The 24383-nt window shown below is 40.6% G+C and overlaps 1 protein-coding gene across 2 annotated transcripts; it reads right to left on the reverse strand.

Moving 5' to 3' along the window:
• Positions 1-32: 32 nt before the first annotated feature.
• nkrf (NFKB repressing factor) lies at positions 33-23425 on the reverse strand. 2 transcript variants are annotated; one of them, XM_060927760.1, is made up of 4 exons: positions 23287-23425; positions 17592-17688; positions 17311-17435; positions 33-2872 (listed from the first exon to the last, which is right to left on the reverse strand). In XM_060927760.1, the coding sequence occupies exons 2-4, from the start codon at positions 17645-17647 to the stop codon at positions 660-662; spliced, it is 2394 nt and encodes a 797-aa protein (XP_060783743.1). In that variant the 5' UTR covers positions 17648-17688; positions 23287-23425; the 3' UTR covers positions 33-659. The 2 variants fall into 2 exon arrangements, with proteins under 2 accessions (XP_060783743.1, XP_060783744.1); XM_060927761.1 differs by lacking the exon at positions 17592-17688 and having other exon boundaries at positions 23287-23423.
• Between the last annotated feature and the right edge of the window lie 958 nt (positions 23426-24383).

Raw genomic sequence — 24383 nt, forward strand, 5'->3', positions numbered from 1 at the left:
TATTATTTAATTAAACAAACCAGTAAGAGATATTGACCAGATTAAGTCCTTTAATATACAACAAGCAGACAAGAGATCTCACAAAAAAATATTGGGAGCAAAGCACAACTGCTGCTCAGGCATTGGTCTAGGGAAAGTGGCTTAGCTAACTAGCTTTCAATGATGCCATAGGGCTTTACGATACCACTGACAATACTTACCTGACTGTAATGTGACAAATGTGAAACAGTAATTCTTTTCATGAGTTGTTAGTCTGTTTACATTTAGCATTTCAACTGCTCAGCACCCAACCGTGATGTACTGTCCATCGTGAAAATGGAATGTTTGATGGCACATGCTGCCAGCGAATTCACTACCAACATTTATGTCCATAAAAATTACCAGCTACAAGATATGACTAATTTTAGTAAGTAGCTTGTGTACAACATAGTGCCTTGCTCAAATTAGTTATAATCCTCAAAATCTATGGCAATACATGAGAGGGGGAAGGAGTATGCCATAAATAGAAAATGATCAGTCTGCCAGGAAGGCAGAAGCAACTGATGTTAGTGGACACTTTTTTTTTGAAAAATACATTTAAAACTGTTTTTGAAACCAATAAGCATAAGTACATCTGCTCTCCTCCGTCATGGTGACATGTAGGGTTCTTTAGAGTCCAGTCATTCAAATGCCTGAGGTTTTACAAGCTCGTATCGTCCCACCTGACCCTCTTGCAGCAGTTGACCAATCAGTTGATCCTTTTGCACTCTCCGGCTAACCACAAGGAAGCGGTGTCTGCCCTGGCCGTAAGATTTACTCCGCAGCCCGTATTTTTGGGAGACCTGGTGAATCTGTTTACGCTCCTCGTTATTGAGCTCGGTGGAGAATCGCAGGTCATCCTGACGCTCTGAACAAGCATAAGTGCGTATGATTTCCTCAATATCACGCTTTGTCAGGTGACCATGTTTATCCATATCCATACCAAGTCCTTCCCTACTAAACTGTTCCTTAACTACGATGGGTTCAGCGATGCCTTCGCCTTCTCGACCCAACCCACCACCTGTCCAGCCCATCTTGCGGAGCAACTGGTTACCAATGTTGTCCTCCTTTATTTCTTGCCGTGTGGCCTCCTCCCCACAACGCGCCATAATTTGATTTCGGGAAATGGCGTCTACGTTGCCCTCCTTCCTAAGGTTTGACTTCACCACTGCTTGTGTACGTTTCAGCGTAGCGATGGCCTCCTCAGCTGCAATGTGTTTAACAGTCTTTTTAGGACCAATGCCTTCTGCTACAAACTGACCCTCAATATAGACCTCACACCTCCAGCGATGGTCTGGCAGCACTGTAAATTTGTAGTCTGCAGCCACTTTGTTGAACTGCGCTGTATCGTTAATGATGCAAATGGCATTATCAGAGTTTTCTAGAATAACCAGTTCACTGAGTTGTTTCTTTCGTCCCCCATACTGGCCAAAACTGGCAACGGGCTGATCAGTGTTGGGGTGTCCTTGAGAGAACTGTTGCTGGTGGTATTGTTCCTGTTGTTCATGCTGTTGGCGAACTGCCTGGTTCATTCGTAACTTTTTTACAGCCTCCTCAGCCGCAGTGTGTTTAGAGCTCTTCTTTGTCCCTCTGCCTTGAGCCAAAAGTTCTCCTTGCAAGTATACACTACACACCCATGCACTGCTGTTAGGTACCGGCTCAAAGGCATAGTCAATTTTCATACGGTTATAGGCAGCAGAATTGTTGAGGATGCAAATGGCATCGTGGGCATTTTCCATGATGACGAACTCTGTCCAATGTTTACTTTTATCAGGCACATACTGACCCTTGGTACTAGGAGGTGGGCTGTCCTCTGGGTTGCGTAGAGGTGGAACTAAGGCTGGGGTGGGTGTGTTTAACTGGCACACTACCAAGTCATTGACATAATTGCGTTTATACTGACGTTGCACTACACGGACCTCCACTGGTTTCAGGAAAAGTTTCACAGCCTGCTCGGACGCACGATCCCTGGCACCGTTCTTGCTGCCAGAGTAGCCTGTTGCAAGGTACACACCTGAACATCTTAGCTCACATGCATAGCCCTCAGGTGGTACTTTCTTGTTCTTGGGGAGGTCAGATGGAGGAATATCTTTTAAATTAACATAAATGTACTCGGGGTTAGTTTTGCAAGCCTGAATGCTGCGGCTGAGAATGAAGTTGTAATTTGGACCATCAGGCCCGCCCACAAACGCAGGGTCTCGAAGTGTGACTGCTACAGCAGATAAAACCCTTGTGATTAACCTTTGCTTCTCATCCAGGGTAGCTGGAGGAACTGGGGTTGGCATACACGGTGTAGGGAGTAGGCCAGGACTGGCTCTGCTTGGGCTGTCATAGGCTCTAGTCAAACCTTTACTGGAGGACGGTCTATCCTTATGCCCAAAGCCCAAGCCGTGCCTTCCAGAATCCCAGCGTCCAGGCCTCCTCCCTGTGTAGCTATCAAATCGGCTTGATTGAGGAGGCGAGTTTGCTTGTCTTGCACCGTGTGCCTCGTATCTTGCTGTGTATTCCTGCTGCATTTTTCCCATGAAGTTTGAGGCAGACCCTCTGCTGCCATAACCAAAACCGCTCTTGTTGTTGTAGGACATGTCCTTGCCTCTACGATCAGACCAAGAGTCATAACCATATGATGAGGAGGATGAAGGGCCATAACCATGGCTACTGCTGTGTGGCTGGTCTGGCTCCCTCTGCCTTATGTTATTCACCTCTCCCCTCCTACGCTCCTTCTCATTTTCTTTTTCGTCAGCAAGCCCTAATCCACTGGTGTCACTGCTGCTGCCACTGACAAAGTGTACTGGCTCGAATCGTGGCCTTGGGCCAAATTTGGACACAGGCATCTTCCTCATGGGTTCCTCTCCTATAACGAACAACAGAAATTATTTCAGTTCATATCTTTACCTATAAACTTTGTCTCGTGTCAAACCAGGAATGATGAAATTCAAGATTCAAAGCTTCATTGGCCACGTGCAATCAATCAATATACTGGGGATCCTGATTCATTTTCAGCCAAGTTACTACAAACAATAACCAGCATGACTACAGAGCACGTGCAAACAAACGTCAAGAGAAGTACTAGTCAAAACCCTACAAAATACCAATATAAACAAATCCAACTTTCATTCTATTCATACATTGATTTTTAATTCAGCCACATAACCAAACTCAAACACCCTAGTAAAGCTACATTAATTGATTTTAACAAATAAGCCTCACAAATTTACGCATATGGGCATTTTCACCAATTATGTTAGTGACTATAGTGTGGTAGCATCAATAAGAGATTGTAAATACCAAAAGTTAAAGCCTTGGACTATTATTTGAGTGATTCCACGCTTATAGGTACTGAAATGGGAACATGAACTTATTCACCTAAAACCATTTCTTTTTTTACCATCAGGTCACAAAACATGTAATCTTTAATGAATGATATGTTAAAAGATAACTTTAATTTTCTGAGATGTAATAAAAACATATTTATATGCCAAAGTCAAGCCTACGAGTTCCAAAATGATGTCTGTTACATTACTTCTGTTACGATTGTCCATCTCGCGTCTGTTACAAATTAATTACAATCTAGCTCTATACCATGTTAATCTTATTGAAAGAATGTGTATGTTTATTCTACTACACATGTTTATTAATTATATTTGCTAAAACATCGCCTTCCTATGTTTCAAAAAGTAATTCTACATTGCTGATCTTGATATTACACTGTCTTTTTCCAAACTCTTCCTCAAAAAAAAAAAGGTGATTAAGTATGCTCCATTACTGATTATGGCATGATGGGTCAGGACAACTTTTGGTTCTCATAAGGGGTGTTCACACGGCACATATTTGCATCAATGCTGCACCGATGTATTTTGTTGCGATATATCTTACACCGGTGTAAATTTTGTGGAGCGTTCACACATCACAACCCTGCTTACTAGAGAGAAGCGTGTTAGCACCGGTGCAGCCCCACTTGCGTTCACGCGGCAGTTTTTGTGACCGCGCTATACGATAGTAATAATGCGGAAATGAAACATGCGCATGCGTGAAAATGTACTTCCTTTTCCCGGTTGTCATGGCATCACCAAGCGCCGGGAAAACAACGTGGATGAAGACACCAGTGTTGCCAGATACTGCTGACGTTTTCCAGCCCAAAATATGTTCAAATCCGCCAAAATGCACTTAAAACCGCCCAATCTGGCAACACTGGAAGACACGCAGTTCTGTTGTTGTTGTTGATATTCGCCATTTTGGAAGCGCAAAATACCAGGATGCAAATTATGCAATGCCTGTATGTAATCAACTCTCCTCACGCGTAGCGAGTCTACCCCTGTAGCGTTCAGACGTCCCATTTTATATCGGTGCTGCCCCGCAAACTAGCATTTACTCCGGAGTAAATTTCTTAAACCACCTCCCGAGCAGGGTTAGATTTGCACCGGTTTAAGCAGCTTTCAGGGGCTACACCGGTATAACTTTGTACCGTGTGAACGCTCTACCGGGGCAGCCCTGGTGCTACACCAGAGTAAAAGTTGCCGTGTGAACACCCCTATATACTCAATGGCCAAAGATTTGTGGACGCCTGACCATCACATCCATACATGTGCCTTCCCCAAACTATTGGTTGGAAACACAATGGTCTATAATGCCCTTGTGCATGAAACGAGGTCTTCAATACATGCTTTGCCATGGTTGGAGTGGAAGAACTTGACTGGCCTGCAAACAACCGTGAACTGGAATGCAAACCGTGCCCCAGGAATCCTTGTCGGACATTAGCGTCTGATGTCACTAACGTTCCAGTGGCTGAATGGGAAAATCCCTACAGCCACACTTCAAAATCTAGTGGAAACTCTTCCCAGAAGACTGTAGGTTATTATAACAGCAAAGGAGGACTAAATCTGGACTGGATAGTTCAAAAATGCACAAAAGGTCAGGTGTCCAAAAACATTCATGAAGGAAATTAGGCTGAGGCAAAAGCAAGGAAAATATATTTGGCAGTGAACTAGACATCGTTAAGGTTTAACACTGGAATTCCGTTTATTTGTCACAAGCCAAAGGGGGTGCCCTGCCCCTCTCTCGCCATACAGGCTCCCCCCTCCCTTTTCAGCGCAGTTATCACCTATGCGACTTTTCATTGTTATGCAAACGTTGAGAGTGGGTCACTTTGAACAAAGCAGCACCTGAGAAAGGGAAAAAACTGGGCGCATATACGCGCCATCAGTATCAGATGGTGTAAGAATAACTGCTTTTATGCAAGTGTGAAACTAAGGCTACATCCACACGACAACGAGATTTTTTTTTAGCGAGTAAAAAAAAAAAAAGTATCACGTCCACATGGGCAACGGATCAGTAAAATATCAGGTACATATTGCAATGCAACGCTTGCTGAAAACGATGCAATACACATGCCACACCTCTACGTGCGCTGTAAGACGGTCCCATCGGAGACACCAGAATAATAGACCCCTTTCACATGACGTCACCGCGCCGCGAGATTTTGTTAGGCGCCATATAGGAAGACCAAGTACATGCACTCACAATATAAAACAAAGTACGAGCGAGAGTAAAGTGACACGATGGATGATAATTCGGGTTATGTGAGTACATTACCAGCTGCAGAAAGGGCACGGTATGTGGAGAAACTGGCTGTGATTGATGGGTTTGACCCATATGATAAGACTCAGAAAAAATTATGTGAATCCAAGCACACAGTTTAACGCAAAAGTTCGTTTATATCCCGACCTTGTCAGCTGTCAGATTTATGTTAATGGACCCGGTAAGCTGGTAAATAATATTTATTTTTTTTCTTTACCAAATTCTAACAGAAAACGAGAGCGCCCGAAAGGGAAAACTGAGCCGAGCCGCCTCACGGCTGTAATTCAAATTACTTTCCTCCTCGGTATACAAGTGCGCTTCCATGGCAGGGAAAAAGAAACTACATTTTGCCGCCTATGTAGTCCCCTATTTAAACAAATAGGAGTCATTCAGGATTCAGCCATGTTTTTGCTCCGTGCTTTTACTCGACCAAAGTTATACAGTATTATGAGCTTTAAATTGCATAAATAAAACCATTTGGTGAAACTTTGAAGAAGAGATTGTACTGGTTTAAAGTTTTTACCTAACGTTTTCATGTCGACTCCAATTAATACACTAGTAGAATCGATGACTAGTTTAGTAGGCCAAAACTTTTTTCAATTTTTGACTGTACCAGCCTGAAAAAACTTGCGACAGTCAAATGGAAAAAAAGCAAGCTGGTCATGTTGTACTGGACTAATCTATGACTGATGAGTATAGTAAGTGATACTAGTACTGATACAATAAAACAGACGACTGTAATCTGGTAGGCAGCATGATTTATATTATTTCTCCGTGTCAGATACATAAGGAGGACCGGACACCAATTCTGCCATCTGTTTGCTACCCAGACATTGTAAACTATTTGTTGTTTACACCCAGTGCCTACACTGCTGATGACTTGAAAGCCTACAAAGGGCTACAGGCTTACAATTATGTTGTTAGTGGCTTGGTTCGTGATATTACAGCTGTTATTAAGAATAACCTACACATAGTTATTATTATTAAATTGTTGAAGTCTGGGAGGCTTGCTCCTCATACAGTTATCAACTTGGGGCCAATTTAGCATGTTTTAAATCTGAATTTCTTGCGTTTGCTTACCTCAAAGTGTCCGCAGATCATGCACAGACTTATCCATTATATCCACAGTTTTTTCCCAAGTCTCACACAGGTTTCTTTCAAGTCTACTGTTGGGCCAATAAATCATAAATAAAACAGCTCAGATTTGTTTAAGTCGTTTGCCACTCCACTTTATTCTCGTGGGTTCACATACCGCTGCCGTTATCACGAGTTTGTTGGTCTTCCAAAATGGCGCAGGGTCTGTTTACTTCCGGTTTCGGGTGACGTCAGTGAAAGGGGTCTATAGAAGAAGTAGACGCATGCGCATAAACCCCTTCTTCTACCCGGCGTGAAGCACTCACAGGAACAAACACACAACAACAAGAAGAAGATGGCTGCGACTACGCGAGGAAATCGTACCTTCTGTGTGTACAAATTAGTTTTATTAGTGTGCATAGTTTTATATAACTTAATTTTCTTATTGTGTGTGAACATTTTGAAAAGCATTTTTATATAATTTATATAACTTTTTATATTGTGTGTGAACATTTTGAAAAGCAGTCTTATCCAATAAAAAAAAGAAATTCAAGAAATGGTTCAGTTACTTGTTTATTTAAAAGAAAAGCTGCATACAAAAGTGAACGCAATGCAGTGGCTCATACAAAACAGCGAGAGTGCTGCTTGTTCTAGTCATGTGGTTGTGACGGCATTGTAAACAAATCCGTTCTACTCATCCAGACGACTTCGCAACGGCGCCGTTGCCAGATTTTTCCACTCTGGAACCCGTTCTCAAAAAATATCGTTTTGGGGCACCCAAAACGCCGGTGCCGTGTGGACGCCAGGCCGAAACGATAAACAATTTTATCAGATTCACCTGAATCCGTTGCCGTGTGGACAGGGCCTACATGAAAATTGATTTAAATGTTGCTGTGAATACATTCATTTTGTTCAGGACTGTATGCATGCATGTTTTAGTATGGTGTGGACGACGGAAAATAAGAATAGTTTTTAAAAAATTATTAAATTCAAGTGTAGACTGTGTATAGTCCAAATCAATGGTAATAAGAAACAGCTATTCATTTGTACAGTGTCAATTTTTAACCTGTCATTCAAATTTAAGTTCACAAATTAAAATGAACCAATTTCATAGCTCAGTCTCAAAAATGACCTGGCCTAACTCACGTTAATTTCTTCTCAATTAAAAAAAAAAAAAAGCCGCATTGAATCCAATGTGAAACTTTTGATCAGCAATTAAAATATCAAATTTCACCTACCATTAGAAAGTTCTTTGAGTCTACTTTATTGATAAGCAAATCCGTAGCGTCACAACCAGCACATAAGACAACGCTAGTCAAGACAAGGAATGCATGAGAAAATCAAGATGGTCACGTAATAATTTTCCAAACTGTGATCCCGAGGCACTATAATACATTGTATTTATATCACAATATGAAAGTTTAATTTTTGCCCATTTTCCCTACTTCTGTTGAGTGAGCGTCGCTGACATCAGTGAACTACACGCATGTTCATTAGTTGCAAACTGATTTTTAAAATTTACACAAATTAGCGTTCATTTCTCATGACCATCAATTTGGACTTCACACAGTCTAATTCCCCACCATACCATCTCCTTCACTAAATATACTAAAACGTGTAAATTTGTATCATTTACGCCCAAAGCTAATTTTTCTCTGTATGAAACTACTAAAAGTTTAAATGACCCTAATACAATTTTGGAAAGTATTGCACTTTTTTAATCAAGGCAATCACATTGTGAACTTTTAAATTGGTACACTGATGCAAATAGGCCATTTGCAGGAATTGGTCACGTGTCAATTTTCCCCATAGCAACAAGCCCGTGGTGGGCAAGCTAACTTGACAAAGTTAAAGCAAATCATTGGCCGTAAGAGAGTTTTTTGGACTCAAGTTGGTCGCCGCCGAAAGAAATTCACGTGCGAAATGGCAGATTTCTCTGGTATGTTTATAACTTATAATTTCTCCTTTTCTACCTTTATCATTCACTTAATGTGTGAAGATTCTTAAAAATAAATACAGATATATAAATACAGATATATCTGCCATTTCGCACGTGAATTTCTTTTGGCGGCAACCAACTTGACTCCAAAAAACTCTTTTACGGCCAATGATTCGCTTTAACTTACGACAGAAGTTAAAACCACAAACTTTTTCCAAGTACACATGAAAATTCGGGTCAAAAAAGAGACAGTAGAAAAGGTCTCATTCTCATCTCATTATCTCTAGCCGCTTTATCCTGTTCTACAGGGTCGCAGGCAAGCTAGAGCCTATCCCAGCTGACTACGGGCGAAAGGCGGGGTACACCCTGGACAAGTCGCCAGGTCATCACAGGGCTGACACATATACCCCGTCCACACTAGGGATTCTGTACCGATACGAAACTACTTTCGTACCGCAGCACCTGTCCACACTAGCAACTATACCGGTACTGTAGCGGTATAACTGTATCGGTACGAAACCCACAAATGTATGGGTTCCGTACCGGTACAGTAGCGCTTCGCTGTAGTGTGGACAGATGAAGCGGCTCTGTATCAATACAAATATAATGCGCATGCGCAAAGTCACACACCTCAATCAATGTCTTCGCTGAATAAAATAGTGAAGAACGGAGATTCGTTTGTTTCTTTCTCAACTGCCTCGCGCGTTTTATACGATTCGACTGAATAAATGACCACCAGAAATACAGACTGTACATTGACAACAAAAAGCTCGCACGTCGTTTCATCCGTACGGAAGCCGAGAGAGGCCCTTCATATAATCCTTTTTTTTTTTTATTCACCTTGTTATCCCGAGATAACGACATAATTAATTCAGGATCTCGAGAAAACAACACAACTAATTCGAGATCTCGAGAAAACAAAACCGTTATTTCGAGATCTCGAGAAAACAAAACAATTATTCCGTGATCTCGAGTAAACAGCTGAGAAATGGTTCATTCAGGTGCGCCAAGAGACTTGTGATATGCTGACTTTGGGGCTATTTCTCATTCTGTATAGATGCAACTTTGGTCATTAGAATGTCTGGAATAATCGATCACCTAATAAGGCAATATTTTGATCAGGGGTTGACACAGGGAGAGATTGCATTAAGTCTTTTAATAAGGGATAATTTCAAAATTAGTCCGCGGCACCTCCGCAGAAGACTGGCCCGGCTTCGTCTCTACCGACGGAGATACAGTGATCCAGCTGAGATCATGAAATAATGGTTTTGTTTTCTCGAGATCTCGAAATAACGGATGCCATATATTCTCGGAAGGAAATTACTCGGTAACCACGGAAACATTTCGCGCACGCGCATTTCAACTGCTGTGAAAGAAAACCGCAAACATTTCTCGCTAGTGTGGACAGACGCACTAAACTGTACCGGTATACTTTGTATCGATACAGTTATACCACTTTCGTACCGGTATAAGTGTGAACACAGCAATAGACACAGACAACCATTCACACTCACACCTACGGTCAATTTAGAGTCGCCAGTTAACCTAACCTGCATGTCTTTGGACTGTGGGGGAAAACGGAGCACCCGGAGGAAACCCACACGGACACGGGGAGAACATGCAAACTCCGCACAGAAAGGCCCTCGCCGGCCACGGGGCTCGAACCCGGACCTTCTTGCTGTGAGGCGACAGCGCGAAAAGGTAAAAACAGCTATTATAGAAATGGACTGCTTTGCATCGCCAGTCAAACTCTTATGGTTGTCAAGGAACGTCAAGTTAGCTTGCCCACCACAGGCTTGTTGCTATGGGGAAAACTGACACGTGACCAATTCCTGCAAATGGCCTATTGGTGACTCTTACCATCCCTAATGTGTAGTAGTGTATGTAAACGGAAGTGTGTACATGTGCGCTACGCCACTCTGGGTTACTGATGTTTTAAAGTTTCAGTGGTGGATTTTAACCAAACTACTATGAAAATGGGCGGCACGGTGGTGTAGTGGTTAGCGCTGTCGCCTCACAGCAAGAAGGTCCGGGTTTGAGCCCCGTGGCCGGCGAGGGCCTTTCTGTGTGGAGTTTGCATGTTCTCCCCGTGTCCGCGTGGGTTTCCTCCAGGTGCTCCGGTTTCCCCCACAGTCCAAAGACATGCAGGTTAGGTTAACTGGTGACTCTAAATTGACCGTAGGTGTGAATGTGAGTGTGAATGGTTGTCTGTGTCTATGTGTCAGCCCTGTGATGACCTGGCGACTTGTCCAGGGTGTACCCCGCCTTTCGCCCATAGTCAGCTGGGATAGGCTCCAGCCTGCCTGCGACCCTGTAGAACAGGATAAAGCGGCTAGAGATAATGAGATGAGACTATGAAAATGCATACATAAAAATCTACAGAACATAAAATAGCATAAGTGTAACTTAGAAAACCGCAGTCCAATGCAGACTGCTTGACTGTATTTATATGAGCTTCATGTCAGCCATTTTATAGAAATTCCCCAAAGCTCCTTCACCTACCCCAATCTTAACCTGTTCAGAAAGGAAAATATGGTGAAATCTCATAACACGCACAGTACAGCCAGATACTTGTACTGTGAGCGATCACATTGTGCTTCCAAAAAAATAAAATATTGCAGTAAAACTAGAATAAATACTGGCAGCAAGTTTCTAAAACAGAGTAATGCATTATTGGTGAAGGGGATGACGTTGGATGTGGAATTAGCGACATACTTCCTGAACAGGTCTATAAATACATCTGCAGAAAGGGTTGAACTGTTTGAATGGTCTGCCTTACATTTTATATATTATACTTGATTCGTTATCACTTAGACACCCAGTTAAGGAGAGTCTTTGGGTGAACCACCTTTACAAAAATGTTTGTGACGCAGCTAATTCCTGTGCAGATAGTGATACTAACACCAGTAATGGCAGCCAGTTGAAAAATAAATGGGAGCTCATTACAAAGACAAACAGGACAGCAAAATCACACTGCACCAGAGGTATTCAAATTGTGAGGCAGGTGAGATGGAAAAGTGTGTGTGTGTTTAAATCATGGATGCAAACAGTACGCCTTTTGGCGGATGCCGCCTTTTTCACGGCTGTCTGGGGGACTTGTATGAATCGCGCAGATCCGATGAGTTTTTTTTTTTTTTTGGGGGGGGGGGGGGGGGGGGCGTTGGAGTGTCTGATTATAATTTCATCAAAGTAAATTCTGTATTAAAATTACTAAATAAGCAAATGCCGTTACAGTCCATGAAACATAGGAAGTATAAGTATGAGAAGAAAACAGTAAATCAGAAAGCTGCGCACGTAAAGCCAAAGGAAATCCTTGCGCGTGCAGTGAAGTGCAGCCAGCAGCAGATAATGGCGCGCAGCCACTTGGCTTTACGCGCGCAGCTTTCTGATTTACCGTTTTCTTCTCATACTTATACTTCCTATGTTTCATGGACTGTAACGGCATTTGCTTATTTAGTAATTTTAATACAGAATTTACTCTGATGAAATTATAATCAGACACTCCAACAGCCCCCCCCCCCAAAAAAAACAACCTCATCGGATCTGCGCGATTCACACAAATCCCCCAGACAGCCGTGAAAAAGGCGGCATCCGCCAAAAGGCGCGCCGTTTGCATCCATGTTAAATAACTGTTTCAGACCTGCCCAACTTTACGCGTTTTGAGTAGGAGCTTCGCGTTTTAACAGACCACCACAAAAATATGAGGAGAGTCAAAATCCCCAATCAAACATCTGGAATTAGTAATAACTACACAGGTGGTTTGAAAACTCTGATTGAAAGGTGCACTGACGCGGCTCTCTCGAGTTCAGTCAGGGAAAATGGACATATTTTAAGTTCACTGTGAATGGGAAATAAATCAATGCGTGTCTGACTCCACTATCTTTAAAGGGATCCTCCAGCAGATTTATTCTCAAACTTATTTTAAGTAAAAGTGGTCGCTGATTTAAAAAAAAAAAAATCAAACTTTCATTTTCGGAGACCAAATAGTGTTTGAGAGAAATGAAATTTTCTTTAAAATGCCAGGTGGGCTCCCTGCAGTGGTGACGTTGTGTAGTGTTCGCTTGGAGCAACTCAGCTGTTTATATTCTATTTACATCGTAGTTTTGCAAATATTTAACCAAATTTATCAGTTTTTAAATAAGTATGCCTCATTGTGTAGCATATAAATGCCACGATGATGCTAAAAACAAAGCACAAGCTGGAACTAGACTGCATTTCCACAGAGAAAATGCCAAGTGTGCTTGATCAGTTGGAACAGTGGGTCACTGACAGAAACTGGATCAGACCTGAGACCTCACCCTGCAAAATCTTTTTTTACATGATCTACATGGTGCTGGTTCCAGGTAGACTGATACCCCTTTTCCACCAAATCAGTTCCAGGGCTGGTTCGGGGCCAGTGCTGGTGCTGGTTCACAACTCGTTCAACTTGCGAGCCAGCTGAGAACCGGTTTGCTCTTCCATAGCTCGGGGTGCTAAGGGGAGCCACGTCATTACATCACTGTATGTGTCAGTTACGTCGCTGCGTTTGCATAAACCTTGGTGCGAACATAGAAGCAACAACACCACGGAGAAGCAGCAGCAGCAACAACGACAATAATGGATGACTGCTGCTTTACTGCATCCATGAGATCTCGTCACTTATTTAAAAATGGCGACCTTTCGCGGTCTTGCTATTGTTGTTGGTCTTAACAACTCCGCCCCCCCGCTGACGTAAGCGGTTCTTTCCTCTGGCCCAGCAGAGAGTTGGTGCTAGCCTGGAACCGGTTTTTCTGGCCCCAGAGCCAGTTCTTTGTCAGTGGAAACAGAAAACCCGGTTCCAAACTAAGCACTGGCCCCAAACCAGCCCTGGAACTGCTTTGGTGGAAAAGGGGCACAAGAGTGTATGTAGCTGTGCGCTCTAAAATCTCAGTTTAAAATGGTTCAACTCGCAGCAAGACATGACACTTTGCACTCTAAACCCCTTTTTTTATTTTATTTTTATTTGTTTACACACGATCTGCATGGTGCTGGGTAGATTAACAGTGTGTGTGTGTGTGTGTGTGTGTGTGTGAGGCATGATTTAAAACAGATTTTAGAGCGCAAAGTGTGACATGACCCTAAGTTTTCCTCTCGAAACGCCACTCATTTGAATGGGGGAAAGGGATCAGAGAAAAGAAAGGAAAAAACGAGTGCGGGCCAGAACTGATTGCATGTATGTCGGGGGAGTTGGTCTGAGGTATCACATGAAGTTTGTTGGATCTCCGATGAAGCGTGTCCAAGCAGGACAATTCAATTCGTGAGCCCCACTCATTTTCTTTCTCTGTGTGTGTGTGTGTGTGTGTGTGTGTGTGTGTGTGTGTGTGAGAGAGAGACAAGAATGAGAGAACAGGTGCGTCTATCCAAAAGCTGTCTACAAGCCACCACACCGGTGTCAGAATTGGAATGGTGTCAATATATATATATTTTTTTTAAGACAGACTTTTCATTTTACAGGTCTCTGTGCTATGCCACTTACAGACAAGTCACTCAGTGGACTCATGGCTACTTGGGGAAAACAGTAAGGAGAGTTATTAGCGTGCTTGCTAAGCACAAAGCAGCATGAAGCACACTACTGTTCTAAAGTTTATTATGATTGCACCCATTTCTGGCACCGTTACCCCTCTGACAGCTTTTGAGAGAAACAGTCTCTACTGACACATCTGTCCTGAACCATGTCACATACACTCTCTGTTAATCTACCCAGCACCATGTAGATCATGTTAAAAAAAAAAAAAAAAAAAGATTAGAGTGTGAAGTGTCATGTCACGCTGCGAGTTGAGCCATTTTAAACCAAGATTTTAGAGCACGCAGCCATACACACTATACACACACTATTAATCTACCCAGAACCTATTTCTGTCAGTGACGCGCTGTTCCAGCTGATCACGCACACTTGGCATTTTCTCTATAGAAATGCAGTCTAGTTCCAGCTTGTGCTTTCTTTTTAGCATCATCGTGGCATTTATATGCTACACAATGAGGCATACTTATTTAAATACTTGCAAAACTATAATGTAAACAGAGAATATTAAACAGCCGAGTTGCTGCAAGCGACCCCTACACAACGTCATTACATACGTCACCACCGCAGGGAGCCCGTCTGGCGTTTTAAAGAAAATTCTTTTTTTTTTTCTCAAACATTATTTGGTCTCTGAAAATGAAAGTTTGACTTTTGAAATCTGTAACCACTTTTATGGACAAATGTTTGTACATGCATTTCTGATGTACAAACACGATCCACTCCATTATCCCCTTTCCCTCTAACAACCTTCGCACTTTATCTGACAATATAAATTGTTCTGTACTTCACAGGCACACGGTCCATAAAAATCAGCTGATTTCTCTCAGATGATATAGCATTGCCTTTATCCTAGTGCTGTCAAAAATGGCCAAAAATGACGTTTGATTATTCCTTCTTAAAAAAAAAACAACACACGGATATTTGAATGGTTTGAACCTATTTTTGCGCATTAAGAGGGCAAACCAATACGAGAGACATAACTACCGGTACTTGTATATTTAAACATGTCTTTTTAAAATATCTACATACAAAATAAAGAGATAAAATAATTGGGTTACAGTATATAGAACAGACGTTGAACACTCCGAGTGAGCTGTGCAAAACATGGCTGGGGAAATCTCATCAATATTTATGAGTAAACTGCTACCTGATTGGCTGGTGAATGCCTTCGGGCCCTAACCAATCCGGTAGCACTTTCCTAATGAACATTCACGAGTTTTCTCAGCCGCCCTGCCCAAAAAAATAAAGTGCCCAGGCCTACACAAGGCAGAGTAGCAGCAACGCTGCTTTTATTTTTCTTAAACAATCTAATATTAATTTTCACAATCAAATTCCTTTTTTTTTATTCATATAATCGAATTTAGCATACTCTTCAGTACTTTATCCACTAGCTTAGTGGTGGGGCGATCTACTGTTCAGCGTGACTTCCTAATGATCTCACATTAATTACATATTTTCTGACTAGGGCAATGACGCAGTTGATTAGATCACTCAGGATCCATGTTAATGCCGAGTGTGAACAGGGCCATTAACTGTCCTGTCTAAAGATGTTTTTGGACCAAACAGTTCTAGGGACTTATTGAGAGGAACTACCCCCTAGGGAGCTCCCCTGAGAACTACATACCTTCAAGGGCTTTTTTTCTGTTTGCATTCGCACCACCAGTAGGAACGCTGAAGTGACGTAAGCTGGCCAACAGTTGCTATAGCGACATCGCTAGCTTGTTGTTTTCATACGAATGTGCGTCTTGTCCACCAATGTTCTTGTGTTGCTGTGAAAACAGCAAACTAGCAACATTAGGATTTAAACTTGTCCACTTGTGTGTGTCATATTTTGGTCGCATTATTTCTATAGAAATGGATCATTCTACTGTGCCGCAGAATGGAGGAGACCAGCAAGTGTTACATGCTGACAATAAAATTCTTTATATTACAACAGAAAGAGCAAATTCATTGTGGAAAATAGTTAGTGGTTGCTTAAAATACCTTTACCTAACATGTTAGTGTGGATTATTTTATAGGCTAAGGGTTTTCTTACGTGATAGCTTTTTAAAAAGACAAACAAACAAACAAAAAAAACATGAACAAGAACATTTAAAGTTTTTATTTCACACTTAGATGCATCAAGATTGTGATGCATTTCATATTTCCAGGCTCAAAGCCTGACTTCACTGTTGGTCCATTTGTCTGTATAAATTTTTATACTAATATTGAGAGCCACTGATTAACATTTTACACAGATTTTTAAAACTGGCGGTTGCTGGTGCTGCATAACGCAGCCTACGCTGGCTGATGTGTTCAACCAACCATCTGGACCAATCACCATACATTTACATCTTGTGCTGGGAGAGTACCTACCCTGAAGCATGAGCTAAAAAAAGTCCCTCAAATCAGCGTTCTAAGAACTATGGTCATTCTCAGCTCCTGCAATGCGGACATGCAAAAAATAAAAAAAAATTAAAAATAAAAAAAGTGGGAACTTCCTCAAACAGTTTGAAGAACTATGAAAAAGTTCCTCTGGTCCGAAATCACGTAAATAAATGCTCTTCCCTAAACATGGGGCGCTATGATTTCTGGTCTAATGAGCCTCTATTGGCACTTATATTGGTTCCCTTTTTTGATCACTAGATGCAGTAGGTCTATGGAGCTAAGGGAGAGTGAACAGGCCGCCCCACAATTGTGCAACATCTATAAATGCGAGCAAATAAACGGAACCTTTTTTTGGTTAAACTGCAACATTTAAAAAAAAAAAAGTCACTCAAAATAATTGATAATTTGTTGAATGGCTGATTCATGGATGAGTCACCAGTGGTTATGACAATCATTGATAAAAGTCTAATTGAACTCTGCTAGCAGCTACAGATTCTGGGGGTGTGCACTGTAATATATATATATATGGGCAGGAACTGGAAGTTTAACACGTTTTTTAAAAAAAAGTCCCAATAATCATTGTGCGTCACCTACTTAACCTCTAGAGACCTAATCCTGAGTGGTGCATCTTTAGTGTTTAATAATGTGCTATTCATGGCGTAGACTGCCTAAGAGTAAAAAAAAAACCCAGACAAATCAACTATCATTTTGGACAATCAACCTTCTTAATATTTTCTTAAGTGTGTTTGAGAGTGCAAATTTGTAGAAGTAACATCAGGGAGCCCTTTCGACTTACTTCCATCCGATGAATTTGGCCTCTTTTTTGCTTCAGCACTTGAGACTAGTTCATATGAGGGCATTTCGCCAACATCAATCCCCTCTGCCATCTCAAGCACCCTCTGCATCAGTTGTGGGCCATAGCTGCCAGATAGAGCAAAAATATGCATTTATATAAATTGGAGAACTTTGGTAAAGTCCTACAGAGTTATCACCTCAACAGTAAAAATACTGACGACTGTCTGCCTGTTAGACACTGATATGGGTGAGCTAGTGGTGTCAATTGATTCAGCAAAATACCTTAGAACAGCTTTTCCTCCTTTGGATTTTATTCTAATCCATGCTGATGTGTCCATAGCGAAGACAGGTGGTTGATAAAATATGGATCGGTCACAGACTATGGATTACAGAAATATTTTTTTTTTTTAAATAAAGGATGCAAAATACAGAGTGGGTACGGATTTTAAAACAGATGCTAGTAATTTACGGACTGGTCACGGATGTTTCAGTATGTGACAGACTGGTTACGGATGATGCATCACGGATAGTTAATTTTACAGATGTTGCCAACAACGACACAAACGTCGCAAAGTTTGTCTCCATGGTGACGTTATCTGCCGATGGTAGCTACATGACGGAGGTAGAAGCGCTAGATAAAGTCAAGCCAATGCTAACTAATCATCAGATGAGTCTTTCGATAAAGAGATGTAGAACATCCAATAATATACAGAGAACCCAACTCTGAAATGCCATTTTTGCCAAAAGGGAGTGAAGTAGTATACGGATTTCACCCAAAGACCGATGTAGAAAATAAGTTTACATCCCATTGTCGCCAAACTTTATGAACACCGCAGTGTTAAATTCATCACCGATGTAATGTATCTCTAAACTGAAGGCACACAGAAATAGCATAATGCAAACAAACATATCTGTAAGACCAAAGCCTTCGGTCATTAAAAAGATGGAGGTGCCGGTAAAAAGCGACACGGACCGAAGTGCCTGTAAATTGTCCTTAAAGCATATACGCAGAACCATGGCCTCACTTTTTGTTTATAAATGCCTTGAGACCTCAAAAATGGCACAGGAATAGTTTTAAGCCTCAACAATAAAATCTAATATAGTAATTTTTACAATTAAAGGTGATTCATATAGGTAGCGGTCCGAGTGAATGACCTTGACGTCTCTGACGTCACAGTAGGAAGTCTATCGGTCTCCCATCGCCATTTCCGCTATACTAAAACACAGAGCTAACTGCAACTTCGATCCTCCATTTTGAGCTAATTTATCACCATGCCACGTAGATGTGTTGATGGCGGGTGCAGCAACACGACAGAAGGTGGATTTACGTTGCATTCATGGCCCAAGAATGTTCAAACTGCAAAGATCTAGATGCGTTTTGCAAGAAGTTCACGGGCACATTGGGCGCCTACGAAGTGGTCTCTCCTCTGCTCTGCTCTACACATTTTACTGAAGACTCGTACGAGACCTCTGATCTGTTGAGGAGCGTTGGCTATAAGCCCGTATTGAAAGAGGGTGCAGTATCAACAATTACATGAAACTATAAGAAAAGGAAAGTAAGTTTAGTTGCACCAGTTCTCCCTGAGGGTGAGCCGAGGGTTGTTGGTAAAACCCAGGACGGAACGGGATGTGACGCATTATTGCTCGGGCAGTGACCTCCCCACGGTTGTTGCTAAAACCGGTGATGGCCTGTCCTGGGTTTTAGTAATTGCCTGAGCCGAGCAGTAACGGCAGAGTACTCAGTATGGAGAAAATGGAGAATGAGTGGACCAGCCACCTGATTTCTCCGCTGGATATGCTTGCCTCAGCAGCAATATCTCGCCCTTACGTGGAAGAAGTGAATGAACAGAGAACTGACTGAACAACTGAAAGTCGGACTGTTTCAAAACAATCGGCCACAAGAAGCGAGAACACAGACGGGTAAGATGCGACTCTCATTTGGATACAAAACAACACTACTCGTTGTTTACCTGCATTTAGATTAATACATGTGCGTTTAAGTTACCAGTATAAGATTATTTAATTTGTTTCAGAATCTGTCTCAGTTCATCTCATTATTTAATTAGCCTTTTACGTTTTATCAGTGAAAACGCATGCATGTCGCGTAAATCATAACACCTATCCTGTTTTAATGAGAGTCAACCCACAATCAATGACGCCAAATCAGTAACGGTATTTCTTACTTTCACCATAAAATTTTATTTATATATGACTTTGGTCTATAGCTGTCAACCGGTTCCTGCTGTGACGTCACGCACTCAGGGCTGGCTGGCTCAGCTCGAATGCCAACTTTGTGGTCGATTTTAACTCTCAATAAATAAATAAATAAATAAATAAATTTTTTAAATTTCTATTTATGCAGCACACAAGAGTCAAGGATGGAGATACTATTGACTCAGAAACATATTTAAAAACAAAAGGTTCTGCGTATCTCCTTTAACCACAGAAAAGGCCACGGACTGTCCATCAAATCCATTACCTCAAAGAAAAGAAACAAAACAGAAGAAAGGCAGATTAAAAAAAAAAAATTATATATGAGTGAGTGATTCCACGCTTATGGGTACTGAAATGGGGACATGAACTTATTTTTAAAAATTCACCTAAAACCATTTCTTTTTTTTACCATCAGGTCACAAAACATGTAATCTTTAATGAATGATATGTTAAAAGATAACTTTAATTTTCTGAGATGTAATAAAAACATATTTATATGCCAAAGTCAGAACGTAACAGAAGTGTTGTGGACATATATATTCTCAATTTTAACAATGTAGAATTACTTTTTGAAACATAGGAAGGCGATGTTTTAGCAAATATAATTAATAAACATGTGTAGTAGAATAAACATACACATTCTTTCAATAAGATTAACATGGTATAGAGCTAGATTGTAATTAATTTGTAACAGACGCGAGATGGACAATCGTAACAGAAGTAATGTAACAGACATCATTTTGGAACTCATAGGCTTGACTTTGGCATATAAATATGTTTTTATTACATCTCAGAAAATTAAAGTTATCTTTTAACATATCATTCATTAAAGATTACATGTTTTGTGACCTGATGGTAAAAAAAAGAAATGGTTTTAGGTGAATAAGTTCATGTTCCCATTTCAGTACCCATAAGCGTGGAATCACTCATATTTTTTATATATATATATATATGCCCTCATAAATTTGCAAGTAACTGCATATAAAGACGAAGGATTTGTTCATTTCATTGCAACTTTTGGCATGGAAGACATAAACCAAAAAGTCTTTAACTTTTTAAAACAAAACAAATTAGATGTCTGGACTGCCTCAGTTCGGCATGTTAATTTGCTATTGATATTTCATGGAGAGTATCACATAATGAATATATACATCAGGGTGCATCAGTTGCCCCCTAAAAATGAAAAGTTCCTCTGATCATGATGCATTTTTGTTTTTATGTTCCTTTTGGTAAGAAAACACACTGGGTGAAATATTTTGACAAAATTCAAAAGTTTAATGGTGGCACCAGGAGCTCAAAGTTTTGGAAAAAGCTGCTATTTTATGACTTTTATGACAAAATTTTGATCACTTTTCATGAAACATTATGGCACCTTATAGAGTATACCAAATATCTTAGATACACATTTTTAGTACATATTCTAAATATATTATCAAGCACAGTTTGAGTTTTATCTGTTCATTGAATCATTGTTCAACTACTTTTAACAATACAAATGCATTAGGAATCACATTAATGCTTCTCAATCCCTTGCAAAGGTTATTAATGCCTCGGTCACAACCGGCTGTATGTGCTCCTACGGCCGGTCTACGTGCAAAAAACGCAAGAAACGCACGGAGGGTGCGCGTGTGACGTGCTGATTTTTGAGCCGTAGACTGGCCGCAGAGGTTCTTTGTCATGTCAAACAAACTCTATGGGCGCTTACTTTTTTTTTTCAGGTTGCAAGACAAACTTACGGCCAACGTGCATCTTTCTCCATGAACAAAAAAAAATGCAGTGATTTGGGAAACGCCAAAAATTGCACGGCCAAAAAATCGTATATCCGGTTGTGACCTAGGCTTTACATGATCTCTGGGTCACAAGAAATCAATAAATGGAGTCCAACATTGTGATTCAAACCTTATACGAAAACATAAGCGTTTTTGGCAAAAAAAATAAACCTCATGGTGCCACCATTAGACTTTTGAATATGGTCAAAAAATTTTACAGGATGTCTTTATTGGTGAAAAGGAACACCCCAACAAAAATGCATCAGATTTTATGAAAGTGAGGGCAACTGATGCACCCTAATTATATTTATTTATTTATTTATTTATTTCCCATGAATATGCATTTTGTAAACAGTAGTGAAGACATGAAAAGCGTAATGGGTTGTTTTACAATCAGGGTACAAAGTTTGTGTCACAGGGGTCCAAAATTCAAATTGATTCAAACTGGTTCTTGTACCAGTTTTTAGTGTGTAATAGTTTGTATTATAAGATTAAGTGTAGCTTTAAGCAGGGCTGGGAGAAACGAAGTGATTCTTGGAGAGGACTTTTTTTTTTTGACAATTCAGAATCCACTCCTTCCACAGTGCTTTTAAATATAAGGCTGTAAGCTTTGTGTTAGTTGTCGCTAATATTTATGTCCCAATATCTTGACCACATTTTAGGATGAAAATAATCATTTTAGATATATGTTATTTTATATTGAAAAATTAGCTGTCTCGGAGAGGACATTTGTTTTGACACAATTCCATATTAATTTGATCAAAATAGTCTGAAAACTTACTGGCATTCAACATTAAAACTTAACTAATTATGTTTCCAATGATATGGAACCAAATATGTGTTTTATGGTATAAAGAATGATGTAAGTGCATCCCTTTTGGAGCTACCTGTGGCCAAAAAAGCACTTTTTCTAAATGACACGAGTAATTTTGCTAAATATGACACATATTGCCATACATTCACCAAAAATAACGTTATCACCAATTTTTTTTTTTTTGCATGGTAAATAGAGCTATCACAGGGCTACAATAAACAACCGAGTTTATTTAGTCAAGCCTTTTGATATTGAAGATAATAAGTGTTAAATGTGATTTGTAGCTTGCGGACCCTGATTGTAAAACAACCCTAATGCAAACCCACCTGCATCCCATGAACACGTGGTTGACCCACACCAAGGACACAGCTAGCAGCTGATCTCAGTCACTCGGGTCATAGTTTGCAATATACGTTTGATTATAAACCGCTCTGTCCAACCACTACGTATCACTTTCGAATATTTGTCTAAAGTCCCTATTCATCGTGTTAAATTTCACAAAGGAGCCTTCACTATCGCCATGATGGCTCTGCCAGGTCAGTTTCCGGTTGTGCTGAGCAAAGCACTGTGGGGAAGCTGAAACATGGCCCGTGTCTGGAGCTTCTGCTTGCTAGTGTTAGCTTTGCATTTAATAGTCAGCTAGCAACTTCACTCCTGTACAATCCTTATTTCAACATCACCGCACTTCTGCAAAGCAAGACAGCTCGACTGTTATCAAATCACAGCGTTTGTCTCACACACGACACGTTTACGGATTAGAAATAATAATAATAATACATTTAAAAAAATAAACCAAACACATCTGCAGGCTAACAAATACCTCAGCTAACACCAAAAGCTCAACGTGTACTAAAGCGCAGTTCATTTCTTTGATACAACAGGTTCACAGTTATATCAGAAACCGCTTCAACACGAACATAGGTTTAGTGAGCAAAATAGCTGGATTAAAGAAAGCGAGAGAGAGAAAATGAAAAAAAAAAAAAAAAACCGCCCATAGCTAAACTCACCGAAATGCTAGCTAGTTATGCTAACCTATTTAGCCAATCTCGTTCAATAGGGTGACGCAGTCAAAACATCCATAATCTAACCATTTAAACATATTTCAACTGATAGATTGACTTATATACGGTTCTATGGGTTCTAGATAACGCCTGTACCAAAATACAGCTGAGAGAGATACCTTGATGTTGGTGAATTTCCGTGTGTTTGTGTGCCGCTGAGGATGAAGCCAGTCTGCAGTCGCACCGCGTCTCCGGTACACTGTACAATTCACACTGAGACTCCAGCAGGCTAATGCTAACCCTTAGCAACACAGAGCTAAACTCCAGCCCAGTCAGTTATTCAGGTTAATAATAACAACAACAACACTATTAATATTACCCCTGCTATCATTTTACACTTTGTAAAACGCCTGCCTTTGTAAGAAAAAAAAATCCACTTTCTGAAAATGACACAAGACTTTTGAAAGAAAGAAATGCAAGAATTTGTCCTCATAATCAGATAGAATCAAATAATCCTTCATCTCGGCCACACAGTTCTGAAGCAGCCCTGAGTAAAATGATCATTTTTGTACAATTAACTAAATAATTATTTTGATGATTTACACCTTTGTTTGCAGCCCACTTTACATCATTCGACCACTATGCCACTTTTTTTTTTTTTTTTTTTTTACTTTTTACTGGACTGAATTTTTATACGCTGGCTGATTTAAAAGTGTATTTTTGTTTAACAGCAAAGTTTGATGTGTAGTATTGCTCTTCCACCACAGCAAGTTGCTAATGCTTACAGTGTTTTTGAGTTAATGTCATGGAATGTCTACCTGTTACTTAAAAAAGGCAAAAATAGTTATTCCCTCACCAGCATCTTTCTCTCTCTCTTTCAATAACTGCAGCTTTTCATTTTATAGAGAAACCAGAAAGCATAAACTCACCTGTCCTCTGCTTGGAAATTTTGCAAATCACCAAAACCGTTCCATTGTGTTGACACTCAAGACTCCTTTGATAAATGCTATGTAAATGTTTCCAATCAAACAATCTGTACATCAACAATTATAGGCTTTTCTTTGTTAAACATCACCACATTTTCAGAATCGGAATCAGAATCAAGTTTATTGCCAAGTACGTTCTCACATACAATGAATTTGCTTTGGTGACTGGTGCTTGGACAGTTCTCATCTCATCTCATCTCATCTCATCTCATCTCATTATCTCTAGCCGCTTTATCCTGTTCGACAGGGTTGCGGGCAAGCTGGAGCCTATCCCAGCTGACTACGGGCGA

This window comes from Neoarius graeffei, chromosome 8 (genome assembly GCF_027579695.1).
Source record: "Neoarius graeffei isolate fNeoGra1 chromosome 8, fNeoGra1.pri, whole genome shotgun sequence".
NCBI classification, from domain to species: Eukaryota; Metazoa; Chordata; class Actinopteri; order Siluriformes; family Ariidae; genus Neoarius; species Neoarius graeffei.

Bases quoted from the DNA above. Each gene is read 5' to 3' on its own strand.
- nkrf (XM_060927760.1), bottom strand. From the start codon at position 17,647: ATGGACACATCAGCATGGATTAGAATAAAATCCAAAGGAGGAAAAGCT. The intron at 17,436-17,591 runs GTATTTTGCTGA...TCTATCTGGCAG, and splicing joins GGAGGAAAAGCTGTTCTAAG to CTATGGCCCACAACTGATGC. The intron at 2,873-17,310 runs GTAAGTCGAAAG...TGTTCGTTATAG, and splicing joins GCCAAATTCATCGGATGGAA to GAGAGGAACCCATGAGGAAG.